Source organism: Saccostrea echinata, unplaced genomic scaffold (genome assembly GCF_033153115.1).
Source record: "Saccostrea echinata isolate AGI-Se365-2 ecotype Australia unplaced genomic scaffold, CSIRO_AGI_Sech_v1 ptg000051l, whole genome shotgun sequence".
Lineage (NCBI taxonomy): Eukaryota > Metazoa > Mollusca > Bivalvia > Ostreida > Ostreidae > Saccostrea > Saccostrea echinata.
In genome coordinates, this window is record NW_026889800.1 from 8,324,035 (window position 1) to 8,343,858 (window position 19,824).

Here is a 19,824-nt window from a genome sequence, read left to right on the forward strand (position 1 = left end):
AATTTTATTCATTTATTTTTAAAGTCATATACACTAAAAAATAATTAAGGGTTGTAATGCAACCACATTATAGAGAAAGATCCTTGTAGCATGTTCCAAGAAGGGAATGTGACATTTCTTATTGGTTGGCAATGGTTACTATGGCTTTAATACAGCAAAGGGATTTGGAATTTAATCTCTAGATGTTTTAATCTGAATCTATCTTTTTAAGAGCACATTTTATTTAACTGGTGATCAATTTTTAAAGCCAATAGTGTGGTCCTAATTTCCACATTTCAAAAAAATTCAAATTCTTAAAATAGAGCGTTGCTATGGAAGTTATAGGAAAAATTATGTATAAAAAGCTGACAAATATTTTGTTTCCTTGGATACGTACCCATGAATGTAGATTTCAAAAACTTTTATGATTGATTTTTATGAACAACTAACTTGACTGTCAATTTTGACTATCATACAATCTCTAACTGGAAGCAAGAAGCTAGCACATAGGGTTTAATATTGCTAAAATTGAACATTTCCCAAATTGGTAACCATAGCAAGAGAGTTAATTATTTTCTTCATCAAACTTTATCAATATATGATATTCTACTTCAGCTCTATCAGATAAGAACAATGCAAGGTGAGTCAAACATTATGTCTCTTGATTAAAAAGTAACTAAATTCCTAAAGCAACAAAAGATTATCACTATAAACCACTGGTACGTTGTTTCCATGGTTCTTATGTTATCTGTGTTACAAGAACCTAACGATGTACATTTGCCAGTCTTGAATTTCCATGATTTTTCCTTAAGATAGCAGCATTAACCAAAACTTAGCAACAAATTTTGTGTGGCTACCCTTTCCATGGCAACCATGAAAGTTATTTTTGGAATTTTGTTTTACCTTATTACATAAGGATAAAATATTTTTATTGCTTTTTTTAGTGTTGTTTAATGAGTTTGATTATGTAACACCCATCATTAGTGAGTTTTTCAGCATATTTCAGCATTTAAAATATAACTATGGTTACCACTTACTTAGATATATTCTTAATAGTTTCTTTGTGGACCCGATTTTAGCAAGAGTTATTTCCCGTTGGTGGCCATATTGGAACTCAACAAACCCAGATTCCTTCATTATCCAGTCAATTTAAACTTGTAAAACAGGGCAATGAATTGGAGATAACACAGTTTTCCTTACGAATATGTTAACAAAAGATTCCTTTAATTCTTAATTTTAGAATTTTAAAGTTTTTTGGTCTTATATTTCTGCCATACTTTTAAAATTAGTTGCTCAGAGAGGAAAATTCACTACTTGACCTCCAAGATAGCCCCCAAGGGAAATTACTCGATGGAAGATACGTCATACGAAAACAATCTATAGCATAAGTGGCAATGTAATGTATAATGTTTTTGTAAAAGTGGTTTGTTTGATTTTCTTAGTCTTTATTAAGGCTTAATCTCGGTGGAGATTCGGCTGGCCTAGATATTTGGTCTGACGCAGAAAGGAACACGACATGAATTTTATTGGCAAATAGCAACAATTAAATTCTGGTATTAGGTAAACACTGACAGGGCTGTATATTTTTGTTATAGGGATCAAACAGGAGCGTATATCGCCACTGGAGTTATTTTAGGCCTCATGATTCTGATCGTGACGGTGATTCTTCTGAGGAGGTCGTGCTGTCCCTACTGGAGACCTTCAGATCTCGTCACTGACTGCAAATACAAATGCCAGCAGTGTCAAAAGGGAGACAGTAAAGTTAAAATTGAACCATCCTCGGTTGAAAGGGAGAAACGGAAGAATACCTGGGCTCCCGTCAAAAGACATATGGCGGAGTTGAGGCTTGTTATGCACACTCCAAAACCAGGTAAAACGACAGGAGTGATTTATTTAATAGGAATTAAGAATAAAACATGTAGTTAATTTTAATATACATGCTTTGGGAGTGCCTATATCATATACATGTATACTTTTTTTCAAAAAAAAAAAGATCTGCATCATTTAAAAGACTTAATATTGCAATTGATATGGTTTTCACACATTTTTTGCAGTGTTAGAGAAAAGAGAGTCCAAAAATTTAGAAAAGAAGATTTCTTTGTACGAGTCGAATCCAATGCATTACCGCGCCTTTATGGAGCCCCCGCCGGCGTATGAATACGTAGAAGTGAAAGAGACCGACAATAAAAACAAGTCTGGATTTCTTCAAAATCGACAGCGAATAAGCAGAGTAGTCTCACAGATGAACCTTCTCAAAGAAAAGGCAGCTCAATCTCGTCAAGAAAATAGTATGACGTCATCAGATAGGAAGACAGACGACAAATCGTTACCAAAACATTCTAGTAAAAAGTTTGACAAATCTGAAACATCTTGCGGAAGTAAAAGACTTGCAAGGACTCACAGTGTACCGCAAATGGCACGGACAGCTTATTGATTCAGGAAATGTAGCCTGTTATCATTAAATACTGAGATGTGGCCAAATAAATGAGACTGGGTCTTAAATTCATATCACGAAATAGGCCTACCTGAAACGGTTAAAGAATTCGAAGACGCGCATAGTACCTACTTTATAGTTAACTTAACACCTTCCACACTAATTGAAATAACAAGTTTTAACTTAAAAAAAAAAACAATAATCATAACTTGTTTAATAGTATTTTCTTGAGGTTTCCTTTTATACAATATTTGATAAGTTAGTCTCTTATTGATTTTGTCATTTATACACTCAGTAGATATACTAACAAGACATGGCAGTAGTGGGCAGGGTACAATGGCAATTATGTCAAGGAGGATAGCCTACGTTTAAGAAATAGATATACGTTTTTTGAAGTCCAAAATACAATATATTCATTCTATGGGATGTGTTATTTTGTATTTCTGTGAAATAAGATTGCACAAATAAATCATTCATTTAATGAAATTGTCCACCATGTCCGTGAGCAAATGTTCACTCCGCATGTATTCTGCATATTTACCTTGTTTATATATGTTTTATTGTAAATACATGTATTATACCACAACACCCCCACCCCACCCCACCCCCCCTCTGACTAAATATCTACAAATATTTAATACTTGGAATGTATTTCTGAAGTGAGTTTTGTCTGAATTTAGTCATGTTGATTCAAGTTTTACAAAAGTCACAGGAATCATTCATTACTTAAATGTGGAAGTGTTATTCCTATATACTGGGGACGTATTGGAACAAAATTAAGTCACTTGACTGAAAATATGAATTAATTTATAGTTCTTTTGAAGGACTTTTAATGAACATATTTTCTAATGCAGGAAGCTTCTTTTAATTCTATGGAGGTCCATTAATTCGTACCAATTCATATATATGTCTGGTATTTTTACTACGTAAATTATTGTGTTAAAACGCCATGAATGTTTTGCGTTTAAACACTAAACATATTGTGTTGAGACGCAATACACTTGCATTAAATATATATAAATTTTATCTATCTATCTATCTATCTATCTATATACAATTATATATTGCTATTATAATAAGCTTGAATGGTCTTCAGTATATTTTTAGTCATTGTTTTGAAAGCATGTTATATTGAATAACTTTCGATAACTAAAAATCAGATTCTTTTTAAGTCCTTTAATTCCGGCCTTGCATCTTACACACATGTGCAAGTAAAGATAGAATGCGTCATGCAAGTAATAAAATATACATAGCCTGAAAATTTCTTCCACAGCAGCGAACACATAAATTACTCCTTATAAACATAAAACTCGTATGATATATCACAGAAAAAAAATCGTCTGACGGATAGTACAGCGTAAGCATCCGTCACTCACAGGGAAATAATTGGATGGACAGTATTAGCCTAAAAATACAGTACACGGCATCATTGAGACTGTGCACTTAAAAAAACGATCAGGTGCTAATTAATGCTGTAAAATAATGCTGGAATTATCCATATCCACTCTAAGTATAAAGTGTAGAAAATCTCGTTAGTACCACGTTGAAGATTGGTATAGGTAATAATACTGATAGATGAGTATCAAGATAAGTAGTCAATGGTGTAGATTTATTTCGGAACATATCCCGGAGGGTAAGCCGGATCAGCCGGAGGGGGGTAGGCTGAGGCTTGGTATGAGAAGGCTCCTGGGGGTGGCTGCCCGGGTCCTGGGGGAGGAGGCTGTCCGTACAGATTATTATAAGCAGGGGGCTGCTGATGGAAATATTCCGGACCCTTCCTTTCATACAATTCCTGTCTCTTTTCAATAACTGAAAATACATATCAAAGAAATATAAACTCTCGATTTATATCTCTTCTGGTATGATTAGTTATTGGATCTGCTAGGGTAAACGCGAGAGAGAGAGAGAGAGAGAGTTTACCTGACTGGGGCGTGTTTAACGTAACATGAGCAGCTTCCTTTTTAACTTTACGTTGTTGAGTATTTCTTTTTAGGGAATAATGCCTCACAAGTAGAATACAGGCACCAATAAGCACCAATCCAAAAAGACTGCCGACTACAGCCCCAGCAATTATTCCGGCATCTCTGTAAAATAACAGAAATTCTGGTAACGGCACCAATTTTGAGGTCAATTGTTGTCCTTTTCGTCTGACAATATTAGCTGCTGGTTATTTTAAATGATCAATTTGCTTTGATACGTGCGAGGCGTTTATAATTTGGTTTGTTACGCACACGATGACAGAGTTATAAATGATAAATTTGGTTTGATACGTGCGATGATTTTTTAATTAAAATGATTTGATAAGTACGATGAGTCTTGATGACTTTGGTATGATACGTACGATGAGCTTCCAGTGGTACTATAGCCGTAGTATCTGTAGTAGTAATATCGTGAGTAATAGGAATACCGGTAGGACCTGTAGTATCTAGATCCGCCCCTTCGATATGCATCTACATTGTTCGCTAAAAAGAATTAAAAAAAAAACATTAGCAAACTTGTGAATAATTTAAGTAGATGTTAAAATTTAGCTCATGTACCTGTCAGTGAGTGGATGTCAGTATGTCTTAAAATACATAAATGATTATGTATTTTATACTGGTGTTACACTTTATAACATGTACATCTACAAATATCAAACCACATTTAGGTCTTCTTGCATCATATTTCAAGTATATGGAAAATCATCTTTTATTTAAGTTGAACTGAAATGATTGAAAAAGGAAGAGAGGAAAGGAGAAAGGGTTGGATACTCCGACAGCCCCCACATAAACATACGTATTTCTCAAACGGGGAAAAAATCTGACTTCTGATTCTTAGTTTTATTTAATACATTCATTTCATCAATAACAGGCTCGTAGCAAGGTTTTAAAAGTGGGGGCTAACCTCCAAAAAAAAAATCTGACAAGCAATACAAAAATGGGCAAAAGGTGGGGATCCTTCCAAAAAAAAAAAAAAAAAAAAAAAAAAAAAAAAAAAAAAAAAAAGGTAAAAAAGACTTAAACTGTCCGAAATTGAAAAATCCTGTTTCGTGGGGGAGTGGGAAGGGGTAGACCTTTTTCTTGCTCCTTGGTATATTTCATTTTAGATACTAGAATTTACCATTGGTCGACCTTACAGCATCAAAATGTGTGTGTGTGGGGGGGGGGGGGCAACTAGCATATAAATGAAAATTTACTAGCAAAATACTAAACTAAAAAAAAGTGGGATGTGTGTGGGCGGAGCCCCCTGGCTCTCCCACCCTTCGCACTCTACGGGCCTAAATTATTTCAATATTATGAAACACCCTGTTTGATAAATACAATATATTCTTAATTAACTTTTCTTCAGAAATATTAAGTAAATCCATAAAAAGCAGTATATATACATACCAGTATTATTTTGATATCGAGTCATTGTCAAAATAATTAGAATTGAACATTTCGAACCAATTCATCAAAGAAACCTGGAAATTCCTTTAAAATTTCTGAAGATCAAGTTTTTAATTTCACACCCCTCCACTCAAAATTCTATCATAAATTCAACCCGGTAAAGTTGGAAAAAAGGGCTAAAGCTCTACCAGATCCCTTCCTCTTTCACCTCTGACCTCAAGCCCCACACCTAGCCCCCCCCCCCCCATTGGCAAATTATGAAGAATTGAATATTTTAGCTTGCTTGGAAATGTATGGTTTATAAGTTATAAAATTTAATGATGATCATTTCTTCAATGAACTGCATTGTATAAATATATAAGGTTGAAGCAAATAGCAAATTTCAAAAAGATGGTAATTTTTTTTGTAAGATTATTCACAATACTTTTAAGACCTTTTGGGGCAAATTATAAGAAAATATTGACATATTCAGGCTGGGTAGAAATCAATATTGCTAATGGTAAAAAGGTATTTCATTAATCTATAGATCTGCAGATTCTCATTTTACAAGCAGCTTCTAAATCGATTTATATATTGCCAAGTAAAATCGTTGACCTTTAACCTTGCCTACACATTCTTACCTGAAAGCAACACAATTCCCAGTATCACTGATATAATGACTACAACTAGACTGGTCAGTCCTCGGGCTAAGTACCCCATGACTCAGACTGTTAGACGGACAGACAGATATACAATGTCTACCCGGCGAATATCCGCGGCGTGACGCTGCGTTCCTTTATTTTGGAGATATTGGTCTATTGCTATGCGCTGACCTATCCATTGCGAAATGGTCTTGATTTCAGTTAACCATTGTTCGTTATTTAAATCCCCATTCCAGGCTGCTGCGTGACGTATACTTATTAAATATACCCTGTTTTGATACACGTCACACAGTACATTGCCCTCGGAAGTCTTTTAAAGTATGTACATACATGTACAAATGTATATACATTATATACTCCAATGGCGCCAATTGTTTCTATAATCATTATACATGTATTGATTGTCAATTTAAATGCAAAACATTTTTTAAAAAATCTATTTCCAGTAAAAGTGGAATACTGGTAGGAATACGTAAAAAAAAAAAGAAGAGAGAACACACACACACACACACACACACACACACACACACACACACACAAACACACACACATATATAACAGCATATGGACTTGTGTTACTATTTAAAGATTCTGAAATGCATATCGACCTGATGTTTCTAAATATGGAAATAATCTTCTATAAAACAATAATAGTGTTGACTTAACATAGCTAGTATGACTTGATAATTCTGGGGGGGGGGGGGGGGGGGAAACCCAGATATACTAGAGTTACTAAATATTGTAATTGTGATGCTCTATAATAATTGTTAAAAAGGTAAATGCCTTGAATACTGATCTACATGAACTTTATGTTAAAACAAATTGATATATTTTTCGTTAATTGATAAAAAAAAATAGTAAAACAAATGTAGCCATATCAATTAGTACATTCCCTAAAATATTCTATTATAAGAAAGTAACACAATGACGTAAACAGTTTCTCTGTATGAAAACTTAAGAAAACTTGTTTTTATTAATTTCAAATTTTGTCTTGTCCATCTGTCTAAAAAATAATATAACAAATGTCTCCCTTTCATTCGGTCAATCCATAGATATATTGACTTCACAAAAAAGCATATCGACCTCGCACTTCGTTTTCATACTAATTGTTAGGCCATTATTTTTCATCTTTATCAACATTTAGATTTCTTGATTGTCTTTGTTGTCTTACGACTTGTGGTTGATGTTTTTGAACATTTTCTTAACATTTGAATATGTCACGCATAACCACGTTTTACTAGTACTTTTTCCTCTATCAGTGATTTATTCTCAAAAGATGTCGCCATATCAACATTTATCAGAAATTTGTTATTTCTTTACAGCCTAATCTATTGTTTAATCTGGTGTTTCTTCTGTTTCATAAATATTCTTTATCCTAATATCACTGTCGATGTAATTTTTATTTTCATCAGCATTGATCATAATGCTTTTGGAAAGAGTCAGCATTAGTTTTATTTATTTTCTAAACACATTGCAATTCAATTTTAAGCCGGCTTTTATCGAAACAATTTAAGAAAAGTGATACAATAGTGATTTTTATCAGAGATCCTTTTTATGTATTTATTTGATCATTTCAAAATGTTTTTATCATAATTTATTTTTTGCAAAATTTTCGTGGCATCCCCTCTTCCGTTTTCCCCTAAGCATATTTATTTTATATTTTATATCATTTAGCAAAGAATTATTTATATAGGGACCGCCCCTTTCCCCCTTATTCGTTGTTGTAGTAGGAGGTTAGAATCTCCCATGATACCAGTATCTATACCCCCCCCCCCCCCCCAAAGATGGGTTCTCTTTTTTAGATTGAATTTTTACCGATTGTTTTTTATTCGGAGATTTTTTTTATAATTTTATTTTTTGCTTTTCAATGATCCCCCCCCCCCCCCACACACACACACACATTTGGATATCGACGCTTCACCCTGAGCTGGTCTATTTGCACTTATCGATATGATTAACTATGGATCAGAATTAAAATGGCTTAATACATTTTATTTTTATATGAAGCTATTATTTTAGAATAAAGAAGCGAATATTTGCATTGATCCCTCTCTCTCTCTGAAAAAAAAAACATACGTGTATTTAGAATACCATTTAATATTAAGACTTAGTCTACTTAATATGAGTCAAAAAACATTTGCAAATTGCTCAGAAAACAAATATACAGTATCTTTATCCATGCATAATATATACAGATCGCTATAAATCGTCGTTCAATGTCGCGTTTAGATTAATAATATGATATCAAGTTAAATACTTAAACAGAATAATTAATAAATGCATTTATTATATACCTAACTGTTTTCACCCAGTTTTACTGTTGAATTTATGCAATCACGTGACGGTGTGATCCGACGTTCCGGATCACCACACTGTGGTTTTCTGAGTCCATATCACCCCTCTCTGAAACTGATGACGTAGTACACAGATAAATGACGTTTTTATTCTGGCGCATCAAAAATTTCCTTGACAAAATGGTTTGTTTAATGGATAAAAGTTATTTAATTGATCCAAAAAGTTTTCTTTTATTATATTTTGCTAGTTGTAAAGGGGTATATAATAAATTTATCATTTTAACAGTAACTTGATCCGAAGAGCCGTATCACGTCTCGTTGACAGGCGCGGATCATCAGATCAAACTCGACGCTTCGCGTCTCGTTTGATCTGATGATCCGCGCCTGTCAACTTGACGTGATACGGCTCTTCGGATCAAGTTACTGTTATAATAATATATATTTATTATAAACCCAACTGTTTGTCACTCAGTTTTACTTTTGAATTCACGCAATCACGTGACGATGTGATCCGACGTTCCGGATCACCACACTGTGGTTTTCCATATCACCCCTCTCTGAAACTGATGACGTAGTACACAGATAAATGACGTTTTTATTCTCGCGCATCAAAATGTTCCTTGACAAAATGGTTTGTTTAAGTTCTGTAATTGATCCAAAAAGTTTCCTTTTATTATATTTTGCTAGTTGTAAAGGGGTAATATGTTGACGGTGCGACCGTTGGGGCGAGCGCATTGTTCACTTCTTTTTAAGATCCGCCTCTTCAAACCGCACGAGACACTTGGAACGTCTAGACTGTGACGTCACATGACGTCGTATGTTAGCTGCATTTCCATAAACAAAGTTTAAAAAGTGCAAATATTTTAACAAAGAACGTTTAATCTACTATCTGCATGCAATAGCCATTAATTAAAGTGAGTTTATTTTTTGTGAAATTTTAGTTGTTGTCACCGCGTGAACGAAGTTAGCAGCGAGAACAAGAAGCGATGCATTGTGGGTCAGAATTACTGCGGAAAAAAATTCTATTGAATGAATGTGCAGTAGTCCGAATTTTCTCTTCGCCCAGGCGTTGTCGTTAGAGCTCGCAGTGACGAGCGGCGCTTCGCGCCGCTCGCTGCGCTCGCTATTAATATCTATTGAGTAAGTTACTTGTACCAGAGGACCAATGAGAGAAAAGCATGTTGATAATTAGCACCGCCTACTACGAGGTGTCAAGCCACGGTCCGGAGTCTGTATAAATAGCTGTCTCCATCTGCAAGGATCATAGTTAGCTGCGTCACTGCTACTGCGAATTGGCGATAAAAAATTCGGAATCGATACGTTTGAAGATATTGTACCTTTGGAATGTTGAAGACGCAGAAAACATGATTTTTGTCAGGTACAGGGTAGCGATTGTAGGCTTTTATATTCAATCCGTGAACTCTGACAGAAAATTTATCTTCCTAGATCGTTTTTTTTTTTTGAAAAAAGGGGGATGGGTATGGGAAACATCGCCATTGAACTTTCTCTATATGGCAATTGGCGTACAGAAAAAAATGAAATGATTTGTGACATTTTCATGAAAGTTTGAAATGGTATTGGAATTAAAAAAAAAAACGCGGGGACTTCTGATGTGATATTGCTATTTGTACCATAGGACTGGCGGTAAATTTAGATTTTGCTTTGATGTTGCTGTGGTGTATTTGCCAGAAGAATCACAGTTGTTTTAAGTCACGCCCACCTTTTGGCATCAAGCCATACTGTGACAAGACCTTGACTGATGAATAAATGATGTCAATTTCCAGAGCTGGCTGATGAATAAATTAAGTCAACATTTGTAATTTAAAAAATACTAACATTAGCTTGTCGATGTTCGTTTCTTTAATGTTTCTGTATGTTTTCTCCGCGTATCCTTAATCAGTAAATGATACGTCCTATCTCGAGTTCTCGTCATTCTCTTTCCCGTCTCCAAATACAAATAGCAATATCACATCAGAAGTCACCCCGCGTTTTTTTTTTAATTCCAATACCATTTCAAACTTTCATTAAAATGTCACAAATCATTTCATTTTTTTTTCTGTACGCCGATTGCCATTTAGAGAAAGTTCAATGGCGATGTTTCCCATACCCATCCCCCTTTTTTCAAAAAAAAAAAAAAAAAAAAAAAAAAAAAAAAAAAAAAAAAACCGATCTAGAATTTTCTGTCAGAGTTCACGGATTAAATATAAAAGCCTACAATCGCTACCCTGTACCTGACAAAAATCATGTTTTCTGCGTCTTCAACATTCCAAGGGAACAATATCTTCACACGTATCAATTCCGAATTTGTTTATCAACAATTCGCAGTAGCAGTGACGCAGCTAACTATGATCCTTGCAGATGGAGACAGCTATTTATACAGACTCCGGACCGTGGCTTGACACCTCGTAGTAGGCGGCGCTAATTATCAACATGCTTTTCTCTCATTGGTCCTCTGGTACAAGTAACTTACACAATAGATATTAATTGGTTAGCAGTAAATACACTCACAGTTTTTATTCACTCGGGGCTCCGCCCCTCGTGAATGAAAAACTGTGAGTGTATTTACTGCTAACCAATTAATATCTATAGTGTAACTATAACTAATACTTTTTTCTTGAAAAAAGTTAAATCAAATATCAAGTTCAATATCGGAAAGTCTGTAAGCCCAGTACCATGGATGGTTTATTAGCATGCAATACACATACTAGATATCAAACTTTGCCATAATTTTTTGTAATCTAACAATAAGTAGAAACATTTCTGAAAAAAATAGGTCAAAGGTCAGGTTCAAGACAAGAATAATAATGATTATGACCTTGACCACACAAGTTTTTGGGACAAGCATGCTCCTATCAAAATATTATTGCTCTATACTCTCGGTTGTAATCGATACTAGTATACAGACTGAAACATATTAAAAATTACCCCAAAGATCAACTTTAAGGTCACGAGGTCAATAACCTAGTACTACGAAAAGGCATACATTTTCAATATCATATCACCGCCTATTTCGTTTTAAAAAAGTTGATTCGGCCAGACATGCAGATAGTCTAAACTGAAGACATGTCAATTAGTTTCACTGTGTTTGCAGGCGACACAATGAAAATTAGATCCACCTATAAAAAAAAAAAATAGTGTATCAATGGTCAGAAAGATACTGTCAAAATTAACAAACTCTTGCCAGCTTGTCAAACGAAGCGTGTCTTTGATCAGTACATTCTTTACAAAATCACAGTCTGTAGATAAGTTCATATTGTTTGTTCCTTATTGTCCTAATTAAATCCCAAATTAAAAAAAAAAGATCAGGCAGTCGTGATGTGTAAGTACCGAAATAAACCCCCAGTATTGTATTGACCATGGACACTATGTGCTGGAGTTTAAGATTGGGTGTCTTTCTCACTCTCATTTCAGGTAAAAATGATTCGTATGTTTTATCGATAATCTTCAGTATTTTATGCTTTTTGTAAAATGTCTAAGAATATTTTATAGTATAGGCGGTGAATTTTGCCGGTGTAACGAAGAATTTTAACCCGGGTTGAAAAACTGACCCCGGGTGGTCAATATTTCAACGTTGAATATTGAGACCAATGGTGTGGAATTCAGACCCCAGCCCGTTGAAAATTGAGCCGCATCGTTGAATTCTGATCACGAAACCGGCTCTAAATTCAACAGCATTAAAACAGATAATATTGAATTGACGTTCACAGTTATGATTTATTCATTTAAGAATTATATACATTTGGATAAATATATTTCACCAGGCAAGTAGGAACCGAGAGGGGGTGGGGTGGGGGATAGGCCGTGGCCCTCTTATAATTTTGCCAAAATATACCATACAAAAACAAATTTACAGCCCATGCCCCTTTATAAAGAACGTCCGATGGCCTTTTTTTGTTTTGTTTCCTGTGTTTTGGCTGGTCAAAAACGACCCCTCTCCTTCCCCCAAACTTAAATTTATTTCTAAGGGGTTGTCTTACGAATTTATTCTTATTCTTTAGATTATTATCAACACTTAAATATGTTAAATTACAAATGGAGAATTTGTACCAAAAACAGCACTGTTAAGAGTAAGGTCTTTAATTTTCCAAAGACCGATCACGAAAAATATACATTATTCTTTTTACAAAGAACTCTTCCATATGCAATAACTTTCGTACTATAGTTTCACTTTTAAATTATAAATTGTGAACATTTCGCGAATTATCGTAATGTTTTGAGTATCTATTTACAATATATATTGGAACAAGAGGCCCAAGGGCCTTAACGGTCACCTGAGTATAAAACAACACTTTAAAGGATCCACAGAAGTATGAAGCAAAATTAACTTCCTTGCTTATAATTAATATCCTTGCTTATTGCACCATGCGAGACCTGAGCAATCTCCTTGGGATCGTACTTGGTTTGCACTAGTCTTACAAGGATGATAATGAATGCAGAATATACAAATACAACGGACACTTGCCTAGTGTGAAAGGTATTTTGCCACTTGCTTAGTGCTACCATTAAGTACAAAAATAGAAATCTCTAATGCCTGTATATTCACTCGAAATGATGACCTACTTTTTGATAAATCTGTTTTAAGGCCCCTAGGTGCATCCACTTAAAAGGTTTGATGATTCTAAACCTCTTAGTATCTGAAATAATGACTTTTAATGTTTAGAAAATGATTAGCCATAGAATTCAGAAAGTAGGTCACGATGACCTACTTTTTGATTTACACACTTCAAGGTTTAATGATGCATAAACTGACAAGTTTTGATGATCATAGGCTTCAAAGTATCCAAGTTATGCATCAGAATTAAAATGAAAATATATACCTGCAAAATTCAACAAGTGGGTCACCGTGACCTACTTTTGAATCAACATGATATGAGGTCCGAAGATGCATCAACTGAAAAGATTTGATGATCCTAGGCTTTATAGAAAGCACAATATCAACGTTTTAATAAAATGTAATTTTTGGTCAACTTTGAAGTGACATTGGGACCATGCCTTTTGCCCCACGGTGATGCCTTGAACAATTTTAAATCTACAACATATCCTCATCCTTGTTTTTAAGTTTGGTGATAATCTGCCCAGTGGTTCTTGAGAAGAAGATTTTTTAGCAACCAGTGCTTTTGTTTTTATTTTCCGAATTATCTCCCCTTGTTTAAGGGTTCCATCCCTTTTTAGTATAAATAAGAGTCCTTTGGTCAAGGATACTCTGTGACAAATTTGACAAAAATTGGTCAAGGGATTCTTGAGTTATAACCCATATTCCAAAAAGTTGACGCACACCGCACACCTCACAAATTACCATAGCATTAGCTCTCTGAGCCTTCAATATATATTCAACAGAGTCCCGCACTAGCACCAGGGGGTCGTTACATAAAGCTTGCTAAGTTTTTGACTTAAGTAGGGTCATAAGTATGTTTTAGGTGCAATCTTAAGACCTGCCTAAGTACTACTTAAGTATGTCTTAAATCGTAACATAAAACGGACTTAGCTAAGTCAAACTTATGTTCAAAATGTTTTATTAATCATCCTAGTTTTTCAATTTATTTATATATGTATTTGTAAAAATGATTTAGTTACGTTTTTAATCACATGCATATTAAAGTTGACTTCCTTACTTATCGGTTTTAGCTAGGTTAGATTAGAGTTCGTATTTAATTACAGTTAATTCTGTTTAAATAATTTTGAATATTTGAAAACAATTATTGCACGGTCACAAAATGGCACTAGTGGTTCATTGTAAATGCGTGAATATTGTTTATCACTCCAGACTGCGATGTTTTCAGTTTACCGTTTGTTGTTATTCTTCCGTTTGACAAATGTTCACTTGCTTTCAAATTGTCATTCTCGCATACATGGCACGACAACCGAACGTCTACGTACTTGAAATTGAAACTCTTAATAAAAAAGTGAAGAAAAAAAACAATAGGGGCATTTTGAATTTTTGTCTCTACCATATCAGCAAGCAGAGACTGCAGACGTTTAATGAAGGGTGGAAAAGAATTGTTTTCAGAAAACAATTTTTCGTATATCTCCAACTTATCAACGAGAGAGAGAGAGAGAGAGTTAACGGTAGTGAACCCCTTTCTGAATCCTCGCTTGTTGCGTTCTACATTCAATCTAATTTACAGAAAATCTTTATTAAATAGTTTTACTACGCATCATCCTTTACTTCACCTACAGTTTTTAAAACCATTTCATCTCATTTTTTTTCTCAGTGAACGAACATGATTACTATATACAATTTACATATAAGGATTAGTGTTTATAACCTAGGTCCCACTAATATTTTCAAACGTATCCCAAAAATAATATTTTGCATCTACATGTATGTCATTTAGAGAGTGATATTGGTATAATTGATGTATAATCCCCCCCCCCCCCCCCGGTACGAAAAACTAAAATTCTTATACCAGTATATCAAATAGAGAAAATTATCTTTTAATGCATAATATTAATAAAGGAATGTTTTAACATAGTAAGTCAATCTTAAATAGTTCTAAATATGTGTTTAAGAAAGTTAAGACATACTTAAAGCTGAACACGCTTCGTAAAAAGAATCTGTCCGCCATATTCGGTTGGACTCATGCTATATCTGAGGGCCCCTATATATAGAGCCGCTCACTTGGTCACTGTTCAGTGTAATCAATTGTCACCGGTGTAGACGGACGTATGCTATACAGCACTTGGTAGCGACAAAAATAACTGTGTGCTTCTAATGCAGGAGAGTAAGATCCCAAAGAGATTTACAACAGTTGCACAGGTCAGTGCAGTATACAAACAAACACAATTACACGTCAGTAACTGCAATAAAATGTAAACGAAGATAATGCAAGATAACCAGCACGAACACGGGTCGCCATTCCACGCCGATACCCGTGACAATAAAGCAGTCAGGTGTAACGAATGCGAAGAGTATACCCTGGTGCTGATATCTTAGACAGTAATATCGAAAATGGCGTATGCCTATTTACGAGTCGTGTTCAGCTTTAAGTCACCTCTACCGGCCGCCTAAGTTTTGCTAAGATTGTCAAATCTTAGCACGCTTCTAGTTACGGTCTTTAGTTTAAGACTGTACTTAAGTCCTACTTAAGCATGGTCCTAGACTTAAGTACCCTTTATGTTACGACCCCCAGAACCCTTAACCCTGGGGTCATGAATTTCACAAATATGGTAGAGAGCTCAATGCTTATTACAATCATGCCAATAGTTCGACTTCTTGACGTAAAATTTGTTATGCATGGTGTAGACAGACACATGGATTTGGGAGTAAGAAGATTTTTAAAGATTGTATTAAGGAGGCTGGGGGTCAACAAATTAACCACAAATTAACCACCAGATTTAACTTAATTTTTTAGATATGATATTTTAAGCTGTCAACTATCATTTGGCAAAGAAAAATTTCAAAAATTTTAGTTTTAAAATTTGATCATTTTCTATATCTTCATATGGAGCTCTTCTTCTAAAGGATATCAATATAGTCTAAAAATGGCCACAACCCCCCAGCCTCTTTAATTTTGATGGTTTTAGCCCCACCCTTCAGGCCCCAGGAGGGCAGGGGTCATAAATTTCATAATTTTTGTTCCCCTTCACCCAGATGATATATGCCAAAATTGGGTGAAATTGGTTCAGTGGTTCCAGAGAAGAAACTGAAAATGTTCAAAAGTTTACGACCGACGGACGAAAACAGATAGCAATAGGTCACCTGAGTGACTCAGGTGACCTAATAAAACGAGATCTAGGGTTTTCATTTTTTTTTTTTTTTTTTTTTTTTGTACAGATGTACAAGTTTAATTTTACCTATCAGTTACATCATGAACATGTGATTCTTGTTGAATGTATTGTAAACCCTGAAAAATGTAATACTGTTGCGAGTAACGTAAACTCTTGAGACATGTAAACCATGTTGCGTTTATAATGTAAACCCTGAAACATTAATCCCTATTGCGTGTAATGTATTCCTGTTGTGTGCACTTGTACATGTAATTACTGTGGTGTTTTTGCATGGTAATTTCTATGTAATGTATAATATAAGGTTATGCACTTGTTTTTGGTGAGGTGGTCTCCATTATACCGTTAAAAGTTCTTTGGATTTTTATGTATCTTTTTCTCTTTGAATTAGTGCGTTGCACTAGGTTGTTATAGTCATATTGTAAAATACGTATTATATTCTTTATTCCAGAATGCATCTGTAAATATTGTTATACGACTAGTACAGGGGCGTATACTTGCCAGAACTCTTATGGAGGACAGTAAGCCATTTACTTATACATATATTTATTCTCTACAAATCTCTCTATGGAAATGAAAAATATTTTGAATATCAGTTTTGTACATGTAATCAAGTTTAGAAATTAACGAATAGTTTAAGGTATTCCGTCCCTAATAGCAACAGATTCAATGAAATTGAAGATGTGTAGGGGTTGAATACTTCGTATATTTAGACGTAATTATTACTATTAGCATTTAATAGTGGGATGTGTCCTAATTTATGACCTTGAATTTTGGTAAGAGTTATCTCCCTCTGTTTTTAATTAATAAAAAATCAATTTTAAAAACTTATCTGGTAAAAAAAAAAAATGTTTTCAATTGTCATTCTATTTCTAATGTTTTAATGCATCTTTCCATCACAGTATTTATTGACATTCTTATTATATGAATTTTCATTTTAAAATAATTGCTTGTTCCCATAGACTTCAGTGCGATCTTTGTTAATTAATTACTGATTAGTTAATTACATTTTTGAAACTTTCCCTTGGTAAATCCTTTTCTACTGTAAAATGCTTTAAATTAATATCATAGTATTTTGTACGAGATGGACATTAAGAGGATAGAGAATCTGGTCCTATTAGGGATGGAAAACCTTAAGTTCACGAGAATTGTGATGCTAATTAATGTCACCTAAATGCTGAAAATGTACTTTTTTCCAACCCCAGGGAGACAGGACAGATAGCGGGTATCGCTATCGGAGCTACAGTGGCACTGGCCTTACTGATCGGGGTCTTAGTTTGCTGTATCACAAAATGTAACAAAAAGAAGAAGTCCCGGTCCCAGGCAACGAGGGTGCAAGTCAACGAAGCTAACAGACACAGTAAAACTGAACAAAAAACACAATTTTATAATAAATGCACATATAAATATATACATAATATAAACGAATGACTGAATTTTACAAACTTTAATTAATCTGTTGATTTCTGCTACTCTTAGACTTACTCTCCACAGACAGTGAAAATCGAAAAACTTGAAAATACTAAACAACAAATCTTCTGAAGAAGAGATTTATTTTATTTTCAGATCAAATGCCAATGAACAGTATCCCAATGTATCCAGCACTTCCCAGAGCTCCGCTCCCGGAGTACGCCCCTCCGTCTTACGATTCCCACAACTTCAACCAGCCCCCTCCAACCGTTTCAGCCACGGTTACGGGCCCTGGTCTCCATAGCAATGGCATCGGTGTCCATGGCAACGACGATTTACCTCCGGCGTATTAATCTGTGTTATCTCCGCGCCCAAGTGTAGCTATTCCAAAAAAGACTTTCATTTCTCAATTTATGAATGCCAGAGAGATAATTCATGGTCATTTGGTCATGAAGGTTTCATTTGATCATTTCTTTTTTTTCTTTGACTTTAAATAATATTTGTTGACACTTATTTGAAATCAATCAATTACAGCCATCATTGTTTTTTGTTATACTCATTTATTTGTTGATCTTGTGTTCTTTCTTTTATAAAACTTACTCTTATTTGTTGTTTTTTTTCACAATTTCTCAATATTAAATGGGGGCTATTTTACACATTTTCACATTAATTCTGATATCACCACTTACTCTGCCTATATGAATGCTTGCTTACATACAATTATATATATATATATATATATATATATATATATATATATATATATATATATATATATATATATATATATATATATAATGTATGTATATTACAAAATCATGTATCTGTTCAATATTCATAAATACACGTACTCTTCTGTTTAATCACTTCCTTAAAAATTTTAAGAATTTTAAGATATAGAGAATACATGTAGTTTACCACCATGTGCCAAATGAACAGTCTACAAATATTTTATACATAACTATAACTGCGTATGAAAATCTTGGGTAGACCTGATGCTCGGTGTGTTTTTCAACAAAAAGTACATGTATATGAATGTTGAAATTTCAATGGAAATGAACAAAATTATAATCTTATTGTTACATACATGTGTGTTGTTTATTTAAATTGATGTTGATTTCACTATATGGACATCATGAATTGTTAATAACAACCTATTACAAGTTTAGACTATCTTTTGTTTTCCCTGCCAGATGAATGCCAAAATTCTACATGTATATCACTTTTTGTCATACAAAAGTATTGAGCTGAACTGATTTGAGAACAATTGAGTATAATCATGTAGATATGAAATAATTCTGTTGATCCTCATTATGTACAAAACTTATTTATTTATAAAATTTCAAAAAAAAAATTGGAGAGGTCTGATGACAAGTTCCCGTGAAACAATGGGCTGGATTTTCATTATGATAATCTTTAATCTGTTCCCATTTTATCTCAGTTTCAAAGATCAAAAATTATATCTTAGTACATTTAATATTCCAAGAAGATGGGCAAATAAGCCAAGAAATATATGCCTATTGTTCTGTAACGGGAAAGGAGCAAAGGGAATCAAACCCAGAACCCCCTTCATCACTAGTCAGGTTCTTTAACCACTGAGCTACCCAGACTGATATGCAGAGCCCAAACCATTTCACTTTAAATTAAATCTCAATACATGTATTACTATAACACAATTTTCTTTGATATTTCAGTTAAAATTAATGTACAGTATACTTCATATAAAATCTCGAAACATTTCAATAACAACACAACAATCTCACACATGTCAAAATTATTTGTACATAAAATATCATGTACACCAAAGAAGGCAAAAAGGATCATTTCTTCATATATAACACAAGTTTTCTATATAATTGGGTTTTCCCTCCATTCTTTGAAAGAACTTTTCTGCAGAAAAGTTTTATTTGCCATAATTTCAAACCTTTCAATAATCAGAACTTAGTTCTAAATATTTATGTTCACGAATTGAA

General features: G+C 34.1%; 3 protein-coding genes across 3 annotated transcripts; 2 read left to right on the top strand and 1 right to left on the bottom strand.

Moving 5' to 3' along the window:
- Window positions 1-1,620: 1,620 nt before the first annotated feature.
- LOC133203544 (uncharacterized) lies at window positions 1,621-2,467 on the top strand. The gene is made up of 2 exons (XM_061339315.1): window positions 1,621-1,849; window positions 2,034-2,467. Exons 1-2 carry the CDS (start codon window positions 1,621-1,623, stop codon window positions 2,411-2,413), a joined length of 609 nt encoding a protein of 202 aa, XP_061195299.1. The 3' UTR covers window positions 2,414-2,467.
- A 1,205-nt stretch (window positions 2,468-3,672) lies between these two features.
- On the bottom strand, window positions 3,673-6,618 carry LOC133203616 (uncharacterized). The gene is made up of 4 exons (XM_061339387.1): window positions 6,402-6,618; window positions 4,755-4,875; window positions 4,334-4,497; window positions 3,673-4,222 (listed from the first exon to the last, which is right to left on the bottom strand). The coding sequence occupies exons 1-4, from the start codon at window positions 6,478-6,480 to the stop codon at window positions 4,023-4,025; spliced, it is 564 nt and encodes a 187-aa protein (XP_061195371.1). The 5' UTR covers window positions 6,481-6,618; the 3' UTR covers window positions 3,673-4,022.
- Window positions 6,619-15,428: 8,810 nt separating this feature from the next.
- LOC133203545 (uncharacterized) lies at window positions 15,429-18,560 on the top strand. Its single transcript, XM_061339316.1, has 4 exons — window positions 15,429-15,473; window positions 16,856-16,962; window positions 17,647-17,801; window positions 18,008-18,560. The coding sequence occupies exons 1-4, from the start codon at window positions 15,429-15,431 to the stop codon at window positions 18,202-18,204; spliced, it is 504 nt and encodes a 167-aa protein (XP_061195300.1). The 3' UTR covers window positions 18,205-18,560.
- Window positions 18,561-19,824: the final 1,264 nt, after the last annotated feature.

Excerpts from the sequence above, each read along its gene's own strand:
- LOC133203544 (XM_061339315.1), top strand. The coding sequence starts at position 1,621 with ATGATTCTGATCGTGACGGTGATTCTTCTGAGGAGGTCGTGCTGTCCC. Across the intron at positions 1,850-2,033 it reads TATGCACACTCCAAAACCAG|TGTTAGAGAAAAGAGAGTCC; the intron begins GTAAAACGACAG and ends CATTTTTTGCAG.
- LOC133203616 (XM_061339387.1), bottom strand. The coding sequence starts at position 6,480 with ATGGGGTACTTAGCCCGAGGACTGACCAGTCTAGTTGTAGTCATTATA. Across the intron at positions 4,498-4,754 it reads AGTACCACTGGAAGCTCATC|AGATGCCGGAATAATTGCTG; the intron begins GTACGTATCATA and ends GTTATTTTACAG. Across the intron at positions 4,223-4,333 it reads GTTAAACACGCCCCAGTCAG|TTATTGAAAAGAGACAGGAA; the intron begins GTAAACTCTCTC and ends ATGTATTTTCAG.
- LOC133203545 (XM_061339316.1), top strand. The coding sequence starts at position 15,429 with ATGCAGGAGAGTAAGATCCCAAAGAGATTTACAACAGTTGCACAG. Across the intron at positions 15,474-16,855 it reads GATTTACAACAGTTGCACAG|TCATATTGTAAAATACGTAT; the intron begins GTCAGTGCAGTA and ends AGGTTGTTATAG. Across the intron at positions 17,802-18,007 it reads CAACGAAGCTAACAGACACA|ATCAAATGCCAATGAACAGT; the intron begins GTAAAACTGAAC and ends TTTTATTTTCAG.